The sequence below is a fragment of the Ylistrum balloti genome, unplaced genomic scaffold, assembly GCF_031769215.1.
Source record: "Ylistrum balloti isolate Yb309-2 unplaced genomic scaffold, AGI_CSIRO_Ybal_v1 Utg369668, whole genome shotgun sequence".
Classification (NCBI taxonomy): Eukaryota; Metazoa; Mollusca; class Bivalvia; order Pectinida; family Pectinidae; genus Ylistrum; species Ylistrum balloti.
Genome location: NW_026781915.1, coordinates 125,464 through 144,445, shown reverse-complemented (window position 1 = coordinate 144,445; position 18,982 = coordinate 125,464). Strand labels below are relative to the sequence as shown.

Below are 18,982 nucleotides of genomic sequence, written 5' to 3'. Positions count from 1 at the left end.
AGGAATGGTAGGTATTTTGATTACAAAAATACACTACAGAATTAAAGGCATTGATGCAAGGTACACTGTAACAAACTCGCAAGTCATTAGATCAAAGGTCAAGGTTACAGATGTGTCAATTCTGAATGGCCAGTAAATTAAGAAATGGTAGGTATTAATTTATTAAGATGGAACTTTGCAAATAAGTTATACTTGTATTATATCAGAGCAAGGTAGGTATGAATGTAAGCAAAACTTCTGAAAATCTTGGAGATCATGGGGTCAAATGTCACAGTCAGCATTGAAATGGTTAATTAACTTCGAAATAGTAAGTATCTTGTGCATTGAAAAATTATAGTCATTGATGCAATAATGAGGGTAGTCATAGATCACAGATGCATTACAGTTCTGAAATGGCAAATTATCGGAGTTTTTTCCAGCAATTCTGCCTGGAGAATTGCTGCATGATAAACAGTAACGAACATCCAAGGTCATCATGTCAAAGTCACAGATGCATCACAGTTCTGAAATGGCCAATTATCTCAGAAAAAATAGGTATTTGCTATACAGCAAATACATTAAATTACTGTAGGCAGAGTTGTGTCCCTAAATAGTTCTTATATTTTAATTTGTTTCCCCAGTCCATGTAGTGACAACATACTGACAGAGATACGATGAACTTTTTAAGCACATAAACATCACTTCAAAATCTAGACTAAGTTTACATGCTGCTATCTTGGTATGAGCTACGGCTCTTGTGTTAGTAGTAGTATATTGTCTGAACTTTATGAAACGATGATGAGAGCAAAGGTGAAATAGGTTTCTTTAAGCTTTTGTTTTCTAGTGCTCTAGTGCATTATAATAGTGTCATATATATGCTGAGGAAACCTGATGTCAAGGTCAAGAGAAAAAACCTTATGCAGAGTTTATAGTAAATCTATTTAATATTTCAGCAACATTACATAAATCAAATGTCTGTCAAAGATACCATCTACATTTTGTAATGTATAACTAGGGGCTATGTGGTATTGTAGAAATTCTTTTTAACAAGAGATTTTAATTATTTAACCAAAATAAAGTCATTTAAAAAGGTGCATTCACTGAAGTGAGCAGACATAGGCTATGTTGGCCTCCACAACATCTACTTTCTACAATGTGAAATAAATTCAGAACAACAATACTGAATTATAGTTTCGTATTTATTACAAAATCAGACTATTTGACACCAAATGAGAATAGGTTGTTTATTTAGGACTGGTGAGCACTATTTTACCTTTGCTAAAACACAAAGTATTGTTCTTTTTCCACGGGACAGCAAGCATGATGGATATAAAGAATAATATAGTGTCAAGTTTCATAACACATCAACTGGAGTCACTCCTACAAGATGGTGATGCATTGTCGAGAAATAACACACAACCATGATTGACAAAACCATTGTTATATCAAGTTTACTTTTTCCGGACATCCATTTCTCCTGGAACCATTTACATTCATGCATCAACCACTGGTTGCCCCCCTTTTTTTTAATGGGATGTTGTTTTCGTAAGATGAAAAGAAGGGTTATAACCTTTTCAAAATACACTTGATATACAATAGGTACCCTAAATACAGTCTAGTCTGTTAGGAATACATATCTTTGTCTAGAGCTACCTTCTCCCTGAAATACAACAACTCGTATATATCAGCTTTATCATTAATCTGCAGTTCATTTTTTGGTTTCCCCATACTTGTAAAATACTTGTTTGCATTGATGTTAAATATGCTATCTTACATAATATTTTGCAGTACAAAGATACCTGCCAACTGCATAAGTATTTTTTCTGTCAAACAAAAAGCAAAAGAGAGTATAGTGTTCTAAATTGATATTGGATGTTTTTTCAGTTAATTGGAGTCCCAATTCAAAATTTTGTGGAAATTCAATTTTCAGAATATTTTAGGAATATGCTCAAAATGTTGATAATGTCTGTGAAATTTTTCAATGTACAATATGTCTTTATATTTATTAAACCCATCAACCATGCAATAATTTCACATTGTGAATGTGTTTTAAAGATGGACTTTTCACCCTTGAGTATATCATAAAATATGTAACAATGAAGTTGTCTGCAGTTCTTCGCCTCATTACATTCTCAGAAATCAAGTAATACATCAACATATATAAATGTATTGTAAAGCTACATATCTTTTCTCAAAACTATAAATACCCCAAAATAAGTAACTATAAATCTACAATGGAAGCTAATTTTGTATACCTATACATTAGTCAGCATAATAAACAAGTGTTCCACACTGTACTTGTATCTACCGGTATGCATAATTCAGCAAGTTTAAGACAAGGCACATGCTCACCAGTTCAATCCTTGGCTTAAAATAACCTTTTACATTTTCTTGTAAAACCAAGAATGTCTGATAGCAGGAATGACTCCACATGATGGCTTCATCTGTCCTACAGTATTAAAGTGAATACTTTGATTCCTCTGTACATTATTTATGAGATCTACAAGCTGTTGTGTATAAATAAAGATAAAAATGCATAAAGAGGAAACAGATGAATCCTCAGTAATTCAAACTGCCATAGAAGGGTCATCTTTTATACGTTCAGAAACTTGGGCTTCCCAAATGATATCTGGAAATGTCATTTTCACATTTTGTAAATATTGTTTCAAGAGTGGATGACATACCCACTTGGTAAATGGAGAACACAAAGACACAAGTTTGAGGTTAATTTGAACATAAAAGACTTGTGCCCTTTAAAGTATATCCTTAGGTTTGCTTTCAGAGTCCATACAGCAAGCCACTGATTTGTAGGTAGAACAGAACACAAGTTTCATCACGGTCTAATAGGATATTTTCTCACAACCCTTTTCGATTGTGAGGTACAGTTTTAAGACTGTGTCGCAAGGACTGTTTTTACATATGTACAAATTTAAGTGCATTCATATGTAATATTTCAATAAAATAATTCTGAGGGCTTTTTTAAGGGCTTTTGGGGGCCAAATAATGGACATCATTCCCAATTGGAATTATTTCATATTTAAACCCAATTCCCCAAATTTACAAATTTACTTCTAAAAATTTCCTTCCCCATTCACCCATTTTCTTCCCAAAATGAGGCAAAAATCTCCCTTCCCAAACCACTGATAAAAGCTCTGAACTTTAAAGATGTTTTCTGAATCATAAATAATCAAGCAAAATGGTTTTCTGCTCTATTGCGATGACTATTTATTACTGTTATTGTCACATGGAAATAGGGAAGGAGATTGTACTTTGAAGTTGATTAAATTATTACTTTTGACTGTATATAGACATGTTACGATATTACACCCCTGACATGATTTTAAATCAACCTTATTTCTTGTACACTGATAATGTACCACTGTCTCTTCTCTACACCAAGGTCTATGATGAGGAGTTAAGTATAGCAGAAGTGTGAATCCAAGCGACAGATATTTGAGGTCATGAGTTGTTGTCAAGGTAACAGTTGTTCACACGGCTTCTGATTTTCTCAGCTGAGTTGGTACAACAACATTTCCCGGCATGACGTAGTCCCCAATCATGAACTGGTTGCTGACAGGATACATATCCCCCCGTATGTTTGTTATTGTGCTGTTGTTTCCTGTCCCACTACACATACTGCTGCATGTTGTTTGTTGCCTTGAGTTCTGTAATAACAAAATGAAACTAGATTATTTTACTGACAGCAATCAGAACAGCTTTATGTATCAGGATTATAGTGCTTATATATCAGCACCAATGAGTAATAGAAAAGGACAGCAAGTATTAACATTTGAGATATATATATGTATATAAGGCTTCAACTGAAATATTATTTGTTTGACATTGACCAACCTACCACAAAATATACTCAACTTAAGTTATTTTATGACAAATCACTTTTCCACTTTTGCAATTCTTTTGAATGTTGTTCTAGCAAAACAAAGTTCTCCACTTTTCTGATCTTGGATATTAGTGTTTTCTAAAATTCTTGTTAGTTACTCTTCCTGCCACTAAAACGAATGATTATGATTTGTGATCTGGACCAAACAGAACAAAAAAAATGTTCATTTTTGTTTTTCCTAACCCTTCAGTAAAATCAAACATTTTCCCTATCTAACAATCAAAGTTCTCCAAGGTTTAGAAGGTCAATGCCAGACAGAGATTTTTTTGTAAAGGTGGCCTTAGGGTTATAATGCTTTACTATCAGCACCGGTAGATCAATATCCGGTTTATATCTCTGAAAAATCTGGACAGAAGTGATGTATTCTGAATAGAAAACAAGAGATGCCAGAGGGATCTTGGTGCCCACCATTGTTTGGTCTTTATTTGTTCTTTGAAGGTTGAATGTTTTCCCTTCTTTTCTCTTCTCTTATATGTTTTTGCTCTTAATGATGAGAAATTTAAACATTTCTTTGCAGACATAGTAGTAATGATCTTTAACTGCCAAATCCAAGATGGTCACCTGGAAGCCATTTCTTTTCCAAAATCAAACGGGCACAAGTAGGAACCAAGGGAAACCTACACATGAAATCTGAGAAAGATCTATGCAGAAATTCTCAAGAAATAGCAATAACAAACTTCCAAAGTCAAAATCTAAGATGGCCATCTTTCAGCTATTTTGTTTTTCTAATCAGTCCAAAAATTAAACAGGCAACACTGAGAACTAAGGGGAACCTACACAGGAAATTTGAGTGAGACCTACATAGTACTTCTCAAGAAATAGCGATAACAATCTTTACTAGACAAAATCAAAGATGGCCGCTGTCCACCATTTTGTTTTTCTGATTAGTCCCAAAATTTTATGGGCACAACTAGGGTCCAAGGGGACCTGACGCATGATATTTGAGAAATATCTGTGCTGTAGTTCTAAAGAAATAGTGATAACAAAAATTGTTTACAGATGGACAAAGCAACTAGCATTAGTTGAATGATTCCAGAAGCTATATTTTTTATCAGTAAGCATCACTTATTGTCATCTTTGTAATTGAAATGACATAGTAACAGAGATCATTTATTCCAATGCTCCCACTAGGATTTGAACCTGGGACCCCTGGTTTACTAGTCTAATAATTAACCTGTCAAACTTTTAGAGAAGTTCTCTCTAGCCAAGCAGTATAATATGGGCTAGTATTAACCAGGGTTACAAATTCAAATGCTAAAACAAAAGAATTAGGCTAAAGTTTATGAGTGACCATCCTTTCTTTAATTTTCTAAAAAGGCAAAGTGAGGAAAACAAACCTGAAACAAGATTTGTCTAAGAAATACAATGCTATTCATGAAGGCTAAGCAAATATGAGAGGTTAGCACATTGAACTAAATGGCATTTTTGCAATATATTAAAGATGTAGGTTGACAAAAGTGGTATATGAAAGATCATTAGGAATGCCTAAGCTAAATAAGTAAACAGTTTTTAAAGGGGTATAAGATACTATGAAATACAACATAAAGCATATATTCAAGTCTGACAAACAAAGTGGGAGACTTCATGGAACCTTTCTCAATATCATAAAGTAACATATCAAATCTGATATGTTCAAATCTGATTATAAAAATTAAAGTTATTTGATTGAAATGAAGAAATTATCTATCTTAGGGATTTTAAAGTCCTGCAACTCTGGCAGCACTAATGGAATTTGACCAACATCACACTAATCCACTGCCAAGGACTTAATCTTGGACTACTGAAACACAGCAATGTCCAAAGTATACTCTTACTTATCTTTGCATAAAATTTGACAAAAAGCCATGAAAGAATGATATTGCTTTGTATTAAATTGAATCAAGTGACGATTTTCTATATAAAGCAAGGGTGAACTTGACCTTGGCCTTAACATTGGGCCCCTGAAACACAACAATGTCCAAAGTATACTCATACTTGATCTTTGCATTAAGTTTGAACAAATTCCGTGTAAGAATGATATTGCTCAGTGTTAATTTGAATCAGTGGATGATTTTCTATATATAGCAATGGCGACCTTGACCTTGGCCTTGACATTGGGCCCCTGAAACACAATGTTGTATACTTAAAATTGACCAGCGTATAAAGTTGGACCATAATCTGTCAAGGAATGCTAGATGCTTACATTGAATTGGGACTGAATGGGACCGACATGGCAGACATGGGCAATGCTATAGGCCCCCATTTTATGGTGAGGGCATAACAAAAATCCAACATCAATTCATGCAAGTCAGTGGATGATAAGAATGAGTGTGGAGACAGATTTACCTCAATGTTTTCCACAATCTTACAACTCTAAAAGCACTTTTTAAAGTTAAGATCTTTCTATCTTAAAATACACAACACAAACTTAACATAAGGCCTTCTTGACTAAACAGTCACTTCAGGATACTGAAATGACCCTATTCCTTAACTCCATGGGGGATGCAGTTCTAGTAAATTTGATTGTACCGAGACACTTCTTATTGCTACATCAATTCTTAAAGTTATCGTCTTATCACTAGCTAATGATTACAGACACATTTTCAAAATCTGACAGTTTCTGAGGACTTTTGTTTTGTATTGTCCCTCCCTTAAGCCCCTAAAAAGGGTGGGGTGAGGGTGGAGTGCAAGATTCTGATCCATACTAGCTGATTATTGTTTTATCAAAATGTAACTGATAATTCCTTGTGAGACATAAAAATTATGATAGTTTACACACAACAGACCCACAAAAAAAAAGATGTTCAAAACCGGTCACCTGAGAAAGCGACATGAAAAAAAAGAAAGAAAAAAAAAAAATGGAAGAGGACGATATTCTATCTGAACTTCAAAACCATATGGTCGTAGATCAGTGTGTGGGCATGGTGACAGGCTGCTTAATGAAAGTAGAAGATTGTGCTATTGAAAAAGTGTTACATTTCAGTGACAACATCAAAACTATGATACAACCCAAAGTAGAATTTGCAATATATAGTGTTGTTAAGCATGCATTAAATACACATAAATATCGGTGTAGAAAGGATAAAAAATACCATTAATGAAAATATAAAAGACCTATGTTAATTTGGCTATTTAGGGCTTCTGCTGACCTGTGTATTCATCGCGAAGTTAACAGGACTTATTCCTCCTCCAACAGATGTTCGGTTTGCATGGTGGGTGTTGTTCGTCACCAAATTTAGAACACTGGGGATACTGCCTGGGTTTATTGGTGCGACATTAGCTGCAAGGAGGCAAAATGTGATGCACTTGACATATAAGGAGAACACATTACTAAACGCTCTTGAAATTTGTTTTACTAAAAGAGCAAATTTTAATGGTAAACTGAGAATTTCTTTTCAATTATTGTAAAAAAAATAATGGAAAGAAAATTCTGACTGTAGATTCAACACTAAAGCACTCTCCATGTCGCCAACCATAAGTCATAATATCTAGTCATAGTCCTTCAAAATCAAGGAAGGAGGAATGTTTTACAATTATCGAGAAAATAGACCTTATAATAAATTCTATTGTACTAGTATCACATTTTGATGTATATAGATGATGTTCTTTCCTAAGTTTGAACATTACTTTGATATTTTAAAAAAGAAAGAAAAATGAAAAATCAAACTATCATAGAATTTTTCATGATTGGAGCAAATCATAAATGCTATGGCCAATACCAGGTTGTCCCGACAAATTCAGTTAAGTTGGCAACACTGCATTTTTAAGGGACCTAAAAGCAGACAGGACCTTCTATTGAGCTACATTGCACTCCATCTACACAGTCTATCCTTGTAAACGATGTAATAAAGTGCAATGGTTGGAACTTTAACAGTGCATGAAGTGGAGAGAAAGTGACAGGACAACTGCAGGTGTGGATAACTAGCATAGGATGTCTATAAACGGATATCTGTCATTTCTATGTGTATCAATGTCTAAAAGTTGCATTTCTACAAAACAGAATGGCTGCACACTCATTAACCTTAACACCTCAAATCTACTTACAGGACGCCTACAACAAATATCCATCAACAACAACAAATTTATGTATGCTAATTACCTGTCTAATGCTGTACATTCTTTTATTTTATATTTGTCAATGAAGTAAAAATTTTCAGAATAAATAGCAAGAATAGGTCGATGATAACAGCTTTAATAGATGCCAAGTTTCATTTTTACAGGCCCGGTAGTAAGAATATGTGTCAGAAATAAGAAACAATTTTTCTTCAAAATCGAACTCCATAACAGCAATATAAAACCTCTGAATAGAAACCACATGCACAATCGTATCACATTAAAGCCTTTACCAATTGAGAAAAAACCCAATGTAAAAATGGAAACAGTATGGATATACAGTGGCAGAGATTTTTTCTACCTGAATTTCATAGCTGGTTGTGACTGTATTAATTGAGTAAATATTGTAACACTTTCTCGGAAATTGGGAAGACATTCCTGAAATTATCACTTTTTTAGCCAATGGAAACAGCTTTATACTATGCGTTGATGCCTTAAACACTTTTTCATGGTGAGGAATAAAATAAAACAAATTTGAATACTAATCCCGACATACCTTGTAGAGAATCTAAATCACAGAAATGTTGAGAACAGTATATTAACAGCCTTGGAACAATAACTAAGTGAAACTCTTGCTTCTGTACAAATGAGCATGTACACAGGTAATGCCAACAATCAAACAAGAATGATTTAAATTGTTTGAAAAAGAATTACTTTGTCCTCAGACTGCTAAAGTATATAAACTAGATGAAGGAACCAAAATTTATCTTTGTCCTATGAATAAATCATCTCTGAAAAATCAAGAGTTCACGTTTTACTCTTAAGTATCCTTTTTCATCACTCAAGATAACTTGACAAGGAACATAAGCTGGGAATATTGTAATTATTTTTTAATTTGTTAATGCAATTTGTATGGACATTTTTGTCCCATTCTGTTAAATTAGTGCTTTATATCCAAATGTAAGAGTTTAGTCTAGAGTATTTGTTTAGTATAATATGAATCTACAGTGACTTAATTTTCATGTTTTGTGAAATTGCCTGGAAAAAGGATGTGGGCACTATGAATTCCTGAAAGACAGATCAAGAGAAATATAAGACCCTAATTAACAACAGCACACCTCTTCTGTTTGTCATCTAGGTTCAGAAACCTCGACAAACTCCTGAAATCCTGATTGAGATATAGAGAACCACTGTTAAACATCATAATTTTTCAAACACTAATCACACATGAACTACAAAGTCCTTTATTTTCTGGTACAGGTGTGTTTTTTTCTCCTAAAACTTAAATTCAATTGCTGGTACAGTTGTGAATAACCTTATACAACATCAAATATTCTAGAACAAGCTACCTGTTGTCTGTAGCGGAGTTATGGTAATACAAAGGCCCATTATGTATACTTACAGACTGGGATCAGGTTTGTTTGTACAACTCCCTGTTGCTGCAACATGTTGGGGTCTATACCATTAATCAATCCATTCATGTACATCGTTGAACCTAATAGATGACAAGAAAAGTTTCCTAGTTTTAAAAATCACACAGTGGCACAAAACCAGCGCCCTATAAATCTTACAAAATTTATATATATGTTATCAAGTCTTCAGACATTCAACACAGCTGGTAGAGATTTTACCTGTAGCCAGACTGTTCCAGTAATTATCTGAAGGAGATGTTGTATGCTGACCAGGTGGAGGCTGCGGAGTCTGACCAGTGTATCTGAAGAAAGGATTCTTCAGGTCAAGGGTATTTGTGGATTTCGATCCTGTTCCTGGGATGTTCACTTCTATGTCGACATCATAACTTTGTCTGAAATATTAATAAAAACAACTTGTATACTCACATGTAACACCTATTAAGGATATTCTCTGCAGTCTAAACAGTTAAGTAACACCTTTTTATGATATTCTCAGCAGTCTTAACAATTCAGTATGGTTTAATGGATACCTATCAAAGATGCTGATCTCCTTGCATTGGCCTGCACACATTAAGCTGGGATTATGAAAATACCATACATAAGCTTATCACAATATCTATACCCCATTCCCATTGAAAAATTTTCCTTTAATAGAGCAGTGTATAGTATCTTTATCAGTAATGTTCAATGGTGTTTTTTCACCTACCCACTTAAGATTGATTTTAATTGAGCTAACACAAGTATCTCTATTATCAAAGGTTACACATTTAAATAGATACTGTTTCTTGACAATTACCTCTTGTTACAGCGTAGAAGACATTTGCCGGTGACTGTCTGTCCTCGTTTGACAAGCACAGGAGTCTCCACCAGACACCTGACCTGGTACCAATGGGTTAGTGTTTCTGTTGGTGCTGTTGACAGCCATATGGAATCACTGAAACAGGCACAATGTATTTGTAGATCATTTAAAAAAAAAATTGCTCTGGAAACGAAATAAATTGAAAGAAAAATTCTGATGAAGAATCAGTTTGATATTTATTTCAAATTTTTTAAATTTCACAACAAAAATGTTATTCATTAATCTGAATATTCATCACAAAATTTGTATGACAAATTCATATAATGTACACCGTTAACAAGAATGACCTTGTTTTGTCATCCATACTTATGTGTACCTTTCTAATTTGTTGCTAATTCTTATGTATCTTCTGAATTTGTCATGATTTAGTTAATAAGTCTAAGTTTAAAAACACATTTCACGGCCTCTCTGAATAGCGAACTTTTTAAAAATCAAATCAATACCTTTATCTTTCAACCATCAAAATGTCTATATGACCTAATCTAGACTACTCAGTTAGGATCTAGGATACCTTAAACATCTCAAACTGTTTCAATTACAACCTGCAATTCTTTTAGTTATTGGAAATAAAGTTATTTACACAGAACAATTTCTGTAAAACTTACTTTGATCCCAGAAAAGCCACATCAAACCAGAAAGCTAGACCATGTATGAGACCTGATTCAAGCATGCTAAATGTCAGTGGTATTTCTATCACATGTAAATCTGTTTCATCTGCTGTCTGGAAGTCCACTGTATATTTGTTGGATTTTGCAAGACAAATATTGACATCAAACGTATCCTGAAATATGAAATTGCAATAAACATGATACACAATCAGCTAAAAACAAGATATTCAAATCATTCAACGATTGAGTCACAAATGAATCTTTAAAGTTTTAAAATGTTTTTGTTGTATTTTCTTCACTTTTTCCCTCTGTATTTCACATGAGAATAGTTCTGCAGAAGCTATCACAATAACTTGCACGAAAACCCTTTTTAAGTGAAGTTTCTGCCACAACATATATCAATGGAGTTCTGAAAAGAAAAATTGTTCTATCTAAAGCACTTCTCCTGTTACGTTTCAAAGAGTTATATTCAACTAGATGCATTTTAATTCTGACCACCACCAAGGCATGTATGTACTATTCCTTGGAGTGAGATAAGATAAGGGTGGGGGTGGGGGAGGGGGTTGTTCAAAACAATTTTGTCAAAGGTTAGAAGACCTACCACTATTGGCTGTTTGAAATACTCTGCGACGGCTGCACTTCGTAAACTAGTGAGGTCTATTCCATGAAATGATTGCTGGTACCTGTACACAATTAACATTAATGTGATGAAAATTATCAATTGAAGTCTACAAAAGCATCAGATAAATGTATACAGCATAAAACAAGGAAATGTCAACCTATCTTATCAGAATGATATGTGTCCAAATTAAATGAAATTTACTACATTATAACAGCAGTTACATTTTGTGTTTGAGATCAAGTATAAAACAACCAAATATTACCACTGTCTACACTAATATATGATAGATCAAAAACAGGCACCAGTTTAATCAATATTCATTCCTTTAAATCTGCTCCAACAAAAATTGCTCTCACCAGAAGTTGGCTTTTGAAAATTGTTCCATGTAAAGAGCTTCATCTGTGAATGGTGCTATGTGTAGATCTCCTTGTGATGGAAACATTTTACCTGTAGCAAAAAATTGTCCTTTACAGAAATTTGAAGCTTTTCATATCAGGAAATGGTGACTTGTGTACAATCAATGAGACTGATGATACAGAAACATATGTTAAGCTTTAACTATAGGTATTTCCTCTCATACAGTGCCAACACTGAATTCTTGGATGGAATTGGCCATTTCAATAAAAAAGCATCAATAAAAGACTCCAACTAATTACAATGTAGATATTTTCTGAAACATTTTTCATGGCAGAATCATTTCTCAAATGTTTAATGTATTGGTTTGAATAGAAATCATGAACATCATAGAAGATCTTTTTATCTTCTGTTGAAAGAGGTTGATTTTAAATCTACATGGGATGTCTGGAGCTTCCTTGCAAAAAAACTGGTGAAAATAAATGTGATGAAAGATATCTGCTTTAAAGAGTTAATGATTTGAAGTAAAAATAGTATTCTGCTTAATAAAGATCATTACCTCCTGGTCGAAGCCACTTTTTTGCATGTAAGAAGCTTTCCAACATGCGCTCGTTGAAAAGCATGTAACCCATGGGTTCAGATATGATGGTGTCTACTTCTTCTGGGATTGCCACTTCCTCTACCTTGCCTGGTATCACAATTATCTTGTCAGCGAGTTTGTTTTGTTGAACAAGCATCTTCAAATAACCAAAAAACACTAACCTTAATCACAGCAAATGGATATCCGTTGTCACAAAACCAAAACTATATTGGCTATCAGATAAATTTGTTTTGAGTAATAGTCATAAATCAGAGACTAGTATGTTTGGGGGTGGGGGGGGGTGGGGGGGGGGGGGGGGGGGGGGGGGGGGGGGGGGGGGGGGGGGGGGGGGGGGGAAAGAGCATCAGACTTATGTACAGTTTAACACAGTTTTTATCATATCTTTGTAATGTTATGTTTGAGGAAAGCTTCAAATATCTCCAGGTATATATCTGATGTCAACAACGTAATATAATTGAAGTGTTCAAACAATCCTAGGAAGAGATACTATATCTATTATCTAAGCACTAAATAAGATCAACACAAGCTAGTATTTTGGTCCAGCAAGAAAATTCTTTGGCGCACTTTGAAGACATGGAGCATAAGTCCTTTCCTTTAAGGGGCTATTTAGTCAAGTTATTATTATTTTTTTTTCTTGTTACAAATTCATCCGTAAAAATGTAGTTCTATAATCCTTATGAACTATCCTCGCCGACATATTGATACACATGCATGTTTTCCAATGCGAATGAGCATGCTGCCTATTCACACTTTCACCTGTGAGCATGTGCAAATGCGTCTGAAAAAACTTAACAAAAATGGCTTCCAAGCCGAAGCATGTTTATGGCAAACGGGGTTACATCATCACACACAAAACGTAGAAAAGCCAGTGGCAGAAAGCTCACCCTCGAATAACAATAGGAGAGCAGTACGAGAGGTGAGACAAGTTCAAGAAAGAAAACTTTTTCCAAAGTAATGAAGAAGTTGTGAAGACTCTCCTAGACTGTTGTTAAGTGATAAGTCATCATCGCTGGTGATATTTTTTGTATGTCAGACCGTGTTTGGCAGATCTAAACCATCAAATGACAATTCATCTTTAATTTCAGTAACTTTTATATGTTTCACAAAGGTTTGCCACACAATTTCTTTCATGATTTCCTTACAAAAGGAGTTAACATGAAATCAGACTCACCGTTTCGTCACTTGATGCGTCCATATAACCGTGCATTTGTTTACAAAGTCTTCTTCCCACCAGAGGGCGCAGCGTTTTGCGTTATATTTGGATTATCAATATTTTTGGCGGTGGCTTCCCCAGATTTTAAACTAACCACACTAGACAGTGGCTACGTAGGAGAAAACTATTATGTACAGATTTGTTAGTCTGGACACATATTTTCATTTCCAGCTGAATAGAAAAAAACTTGCTCGACTAAATAGCCCCTTTAACTATGTTATCTATTATACTCGTAAAGTAAGACTGATATTGCCTACCTCACAATGTTTTGCCATGCTACTGGCTTCAATTGCATACACTTTCCTAGCACCTGCTTGGATGGCAAAGAAGGACAGGATTCCTGAGCCAGCTCCCACATCTAAAACAACCTGTCATGCAAGAAAAGGAATGTCAGCAATAGTAACTTTCTTCTTCAGTAATTTGAAAAAATTCTTTAAAACAAAAACACTTCAAAAATATGCCAAATCACACATTTTTTTCAATGAGTGAAAACTAATAAATTTGTGATTTTTTTTGCTATCTTCCTGACTACTCAAAGGGTATAAGCAAAATAGGCCTGATCATGTTTAATTTGTAATCACCAATATATTAACCATTAAAAACATTTATGACATGTAACACTGATACTGAACGATTGAAGAATTTCTTCACAGCCTGCTGGTAGGACTATTCTCAAAAAAGAATAGAAAGTGTCTTGAATTGCACTCAGGTGATAAGAAACCTAGCCGTTTAAGTGATAATATCCTAGTTGTCTGGGACAGTTTATCTGGCAGGTGGATTATAACCTGAAAGAGGACTTCGAAATATTTCAAAGATCTGGGAGAAAATGTCAACCATGTCGCAACACACTGCTACATCTGTCTACTTTACCTTATCATGAAAGTCTACTAAGTTTGCCAGTATTGCCCGTTGGTATGATGATGTTCTTATGTAGTCCTGCATCATGTTCTGTTGCTGGGATAAGTAGCCATAGAACTGTAACAAAACCACTTTCATTTAGTAACACTATAGAAATATCAATTAACAATCACTACCACCTTTCTGTTGATTCTGTATTTTAGATATTTACACTTCAATACTAAGTCAATATTTTAAAATTGATCAGCATCTGAAAATGCCAAACTGCAAAGCAAAATCATAAAATTATTTTATACAAATTTCTAAGTTTACAATATAAATCTGACACATTTGCAAATATTGCCTTGTTGCATGTCAGTTGAATGTTATGGTAAGTAGTATCTTAAGATTTTATCGGACAATACAGTTTTGTGAGAATGAATTTGTGACGCTAACCAAGGTTGATATCTTGCTAGTTTCAAGGCAGCAAAGGATTATGGTTCTATCATTCAGAGTATATACATCGACCAATGAGTAACATTATCTACAACTACAACCAAGATGCAAATGACGCATTGATTTCTTACTGACACTCAGACAAAACAAGTACCTGAAAATATTGCACAGCAGATGCTTCATCTGTTCTCTCGGAGAAAGTAGATTTAAGGCCAGATCTTATCTCCTTCAATCTGTGTTGAAATGTTTTCATTACTGCAAACAACAAAAAGTTTGAATCATTAACTGTTCACTATTTTAGTTAAGATAATAGGACCTCTCATTCAGATTAATTTCTGAAATTGTCAGCAAAGTTGAAAATATGTGTATGGTTGGTAGTACCAAGAAGCTATTGTGAAATGTTCAGAAGAAAAAGAAATGATAATGACAACAAGATTTGTTTCTTTGGGCAAAATTATTGAAATAAACAAGATCCTCCAGTCCTAAACCGGAGATCTGACAAGTATGTATCTTAATTTGTCCTTATCTCACTTTGTTTTGAAAAATAACATACTGTGTACACTGTTGAATTTAACCAGAGAACTCTTCTGATCTTCTGTGAAGACAACTCCTTGTTTTCCCATCCTGGAAAACTCTGTATCATTATTCACAACTATTTTATGGCATTCTTTATCATCTGAAAAAAAAGAAGACATTTCTATATATTTACATCTTTCTTATAGATATTTGTCATTTTGTTGACCATAATCTTATGAGCTACCAGCTTCAGGGATTCTCTTAACTTGCCAAGCGAAGTCAGTATTTCAACCAAGGTTGCTTAAAGATTACCATTAAATCCCACATAATTTGCACAGGTACATATTTGGGGCTGAAAAAGGTAAAAAATGCTTCTACTTGCATAATGTGTGCACCCAAAAATTCAGTCAAAATCCATCTCTGGGAGCCAAGAAACCAATCTCAGAATGTTCAGCTAACATGTCAGACCAACAACAGAAAATCCAAAATATGTGAGCATTCTTTTCACATTTTTCTTAATTTTACTTTTTTTCTACTCTACTTTCTGTTTTAACATAGAGTAGGATAAAATGCCTAATGTTTGAGCTCCCTTTTTCTTTTGACATCAGACACGATTCACTTACCTATCCAATTAACCAAGATTTATTTATCTTGCATACATAAACACTTGTCTTCACACTAGGCTTAATCAACGGAGTTCAGTGTTGATATTACTGGTACAAATTATTATTACAAATCATGACCAATCCAGGTATTTACAATCTAAGAGAGTTTTCTTTAAAGTCTCACCATCACACCAGTTGACCTTAAATTGAGGCCCCAACTCTGAACATGCAAGCAAATTGGTATAAGAAACAAAAAATTGGATTCGCACTGAATGTACTGTAGGCATCAATATGTGTATTGTCCAAAATGGCATATTATTACACATTTTGATAAGATAATCACGCAAAGGCTACTTCCTTGTTATTATCAGATGTATAGATATTAGGGCTGTAACGAGTACCTGTATACAAGTGAGGTTTGAGAAATAACTGGGTCTGAAAATGTTTACCCGAGACCACGTCAAAATAGGAAGAATTCTGTCTGGTGTGTTAACATTTCAGATTATTAAAGTAATACAATATATCACTCATATATTCTGTTTTCATTCACTGAGGATATCACTATCTGTTTGTTACATTTCCATATTCAATATTGTCATACATTAGTTCTCTCATGACCACATTTTGTTTTGGGAACAGTCAAAAACACGTGTACCATATATACTCGCCTATAAGTCGGATTTTCTGGAGTAAATTTACGACCTCCGAGGAGGGGTTCGGCTTATAGGTGAGTCATTGACCGTGAGCAAAATATCACACCATAATTTTCCAAAGGTAAGTCATGCTTTAGGACCGAGAATTGTGTAAAATCACGTATATAGTAAAATATGCAAGTACAGTAAAGCCATTGACGTCTATAGCCCTAAGAGCTAAGGTACAGTACGAGTACTATCAGTTACGTTGTCCGTGTTCCCAACTCCCGTAAGAAGGTAGCGGACTTCACTCTTACTCAGGTTTTACTCAAATTTCTCAGTTACCTTTCATGTTGCCTGATTATTTTAACAATAATCGCCAGTTCCCAGCCACGACCAACATTTAACAATGGGATAGGCTTGTGTTTTTGCCTGAAGGCACACCTGTGTACACACATCTGTGTGGGAATGTGTATACATAGTACGTACGGCAATTACGAAGAACAAAAGATCAATCAAGGCAGACCGATGGTCAATTCGCATGGTGTAAACGAGGTGGGTAGCACGTGCACAATGTTTTGATAGATATTAATGATACCATGCCGCGTTGTCCTGATTGGTCCGTTTTCAACATCACACACCTACCAGAACTTCCTCAAGTTCCTGGTTGGACACGTATGCAGGTAGGGCGTGGAAATGAATGCCCAAACAGGGCAATGTCTTTGACGATCGTTAGTTTTGTATTGCTAGTTGCTATCAAATTTACAAATACTTCATTAGGATTTAGCATGAAATTTACTCAGATAATTTGTATTAATACATACAGTAATTATCTTATCTCACATTGTTGTTCATAAATAAATCATCAAATTCCTTTTGTGTCAGTTTTGAGTACCAGACAATCCAAACAATCAATGATGGCAGCCTCCCAGAATCATCTAAAACTTGAAAATCCTATAGCTACATCATGTGTACTCACCCCACTTAGGACATTTATTTTCACAAAAAAAAAAAAAATAATAATAAATAAAAAACAAAGGAAAAAAAAACTGCACACAATGCGTAGGTTTTTACAGTACACATGATCTTGTAATAGGGACCAGGCCAGGATTTAAACCCTGTGACATCAGAACTCCAGAAGATTGCTCCAACTAAATAAGCTACTTGGTCACTGTGTCACAAAACACAGTTCAATTCTTTTTAAATCTTTGCTCAAGAAGAAACCAAAAATCAATGTCCCTTTATCACATTGCAAAGTGCTTAGATAATGTTTGAAACTGGTCTGAGGTATCATCGATGCCAGAAAAGGTTGAAAACCAGGTGCCACTGTAACAGATGTGACAGGCACTATAACCATTGAAGCTTGTTCCAACTACACATCCTTTACCTGTGTAATTTTTACCCCTCAAGGAAAGCGCCATTCACACATCAGGTTTTATATCACAGGGACTTAATTGAAAATATCTTATATGAGTGATACACTGAACTAAAGAATGAGTCAATCCAGGAACTAAAATTGTTAGACACAAGCAGATACTTGGGCCAATCTTGACACATCACGAACCCTTCTAATGTGACTGATCAGTTATTCATTAGTGATGTCTTTGTACTCGGACAAACTATAATTTCAAGTCTTGGGATTATCATACCTCATTCACACCGATATAGTTTTTAAAAATTTTTTTTGCAATCTGTGTTAAAGTAATTCAAGACATCCTGTAATATCTGATAACATAAATGTCCGATATTGACAAAGCAAATTCTCGCGCAAATACATAATTGATAAGACTTTCAAAGAAATACACGAGATTAAATGCAAATTGCTACTTTCAATAGTTCAGGTAAATATATGCTTGTCCTCACAATTAATTATTCATCCAGATCAGCTGTCAAACACTAGTCATAATTGTCATTAAAAATCTGGAACTGAAATTGCAAGGAAATGAAAATTATTGATATAAGAACACATGCTTCTAACTATTTTTGAAATAGAAATATCAGTTTATCGCGGATTTAGTATTGTAAATCACTATTTTACAGTAGTGGCGGTACATTGGCGGTATCCTTTGTTCACTGACTTGCGGCAATTTGTGAAAGGTTTTGATGGATCTGTAAACACTAACCACTGTGAAAAGTTAATAAAACACTTTCGTTCTGTGCTGAGACATCTAATCGACATTTGCTATTGACGACTGGCTTGAAATCATCTTGTTCTGTAAGGACAGCAACCTGCACGTTGTCGTACGTCGTCGCCATATTTATTAAATACCACTTCGAGGCTACAGTCTGTTCCTTGAAAGATGAATAGAACTTCACTTCTTGAGTTATCATATACGTAAGCAGATTAACAAATAA

General features: G+C 34.5%; 1 protein-coding gene across 1 annotated transcript; it reads right to left on the bottom strand.

Moving 5' to 3' along the window:
- Nucleotides 1-1,160: 1,160 nt before the first annotated feature.
- LOC132561959 (histone-arginine methyltransferase CARMER-like) lies at nt 1,161-18,886 on the bottom strand. The gene is made up of 14 exons (XM_060226682.1): nt 18,751-18,886; nt 15,428-15,550; nt 15,029-15,129; nt 14,452-14,556; nt 13,839-13,949; nt 12,327-12,504; nt 11,770-11,860; nt 11,393-11,474; nt 10,789-10,964; nt 10,121-10,258; nt 9,544-9,716; nt 9,315-9,407; nt 7,009-7,139; nt 1,161-3,644 (listed from the first exon to the last, which is right to left on the bottom strand). Exons 1-14 carry the CDS (start codon nt 18,881-18,883, stop codon nt 3,468-3,470), a joined length of 1,812 nt encoding a protein of 603 aa, XP_060082665.1. The 5' UTR covers nt 18,884-18,886; the 3' UTR covers nt 1,161-3,467.
- Nucleotides 18,887-18,982: the final 96 nt, after the last annotated feature.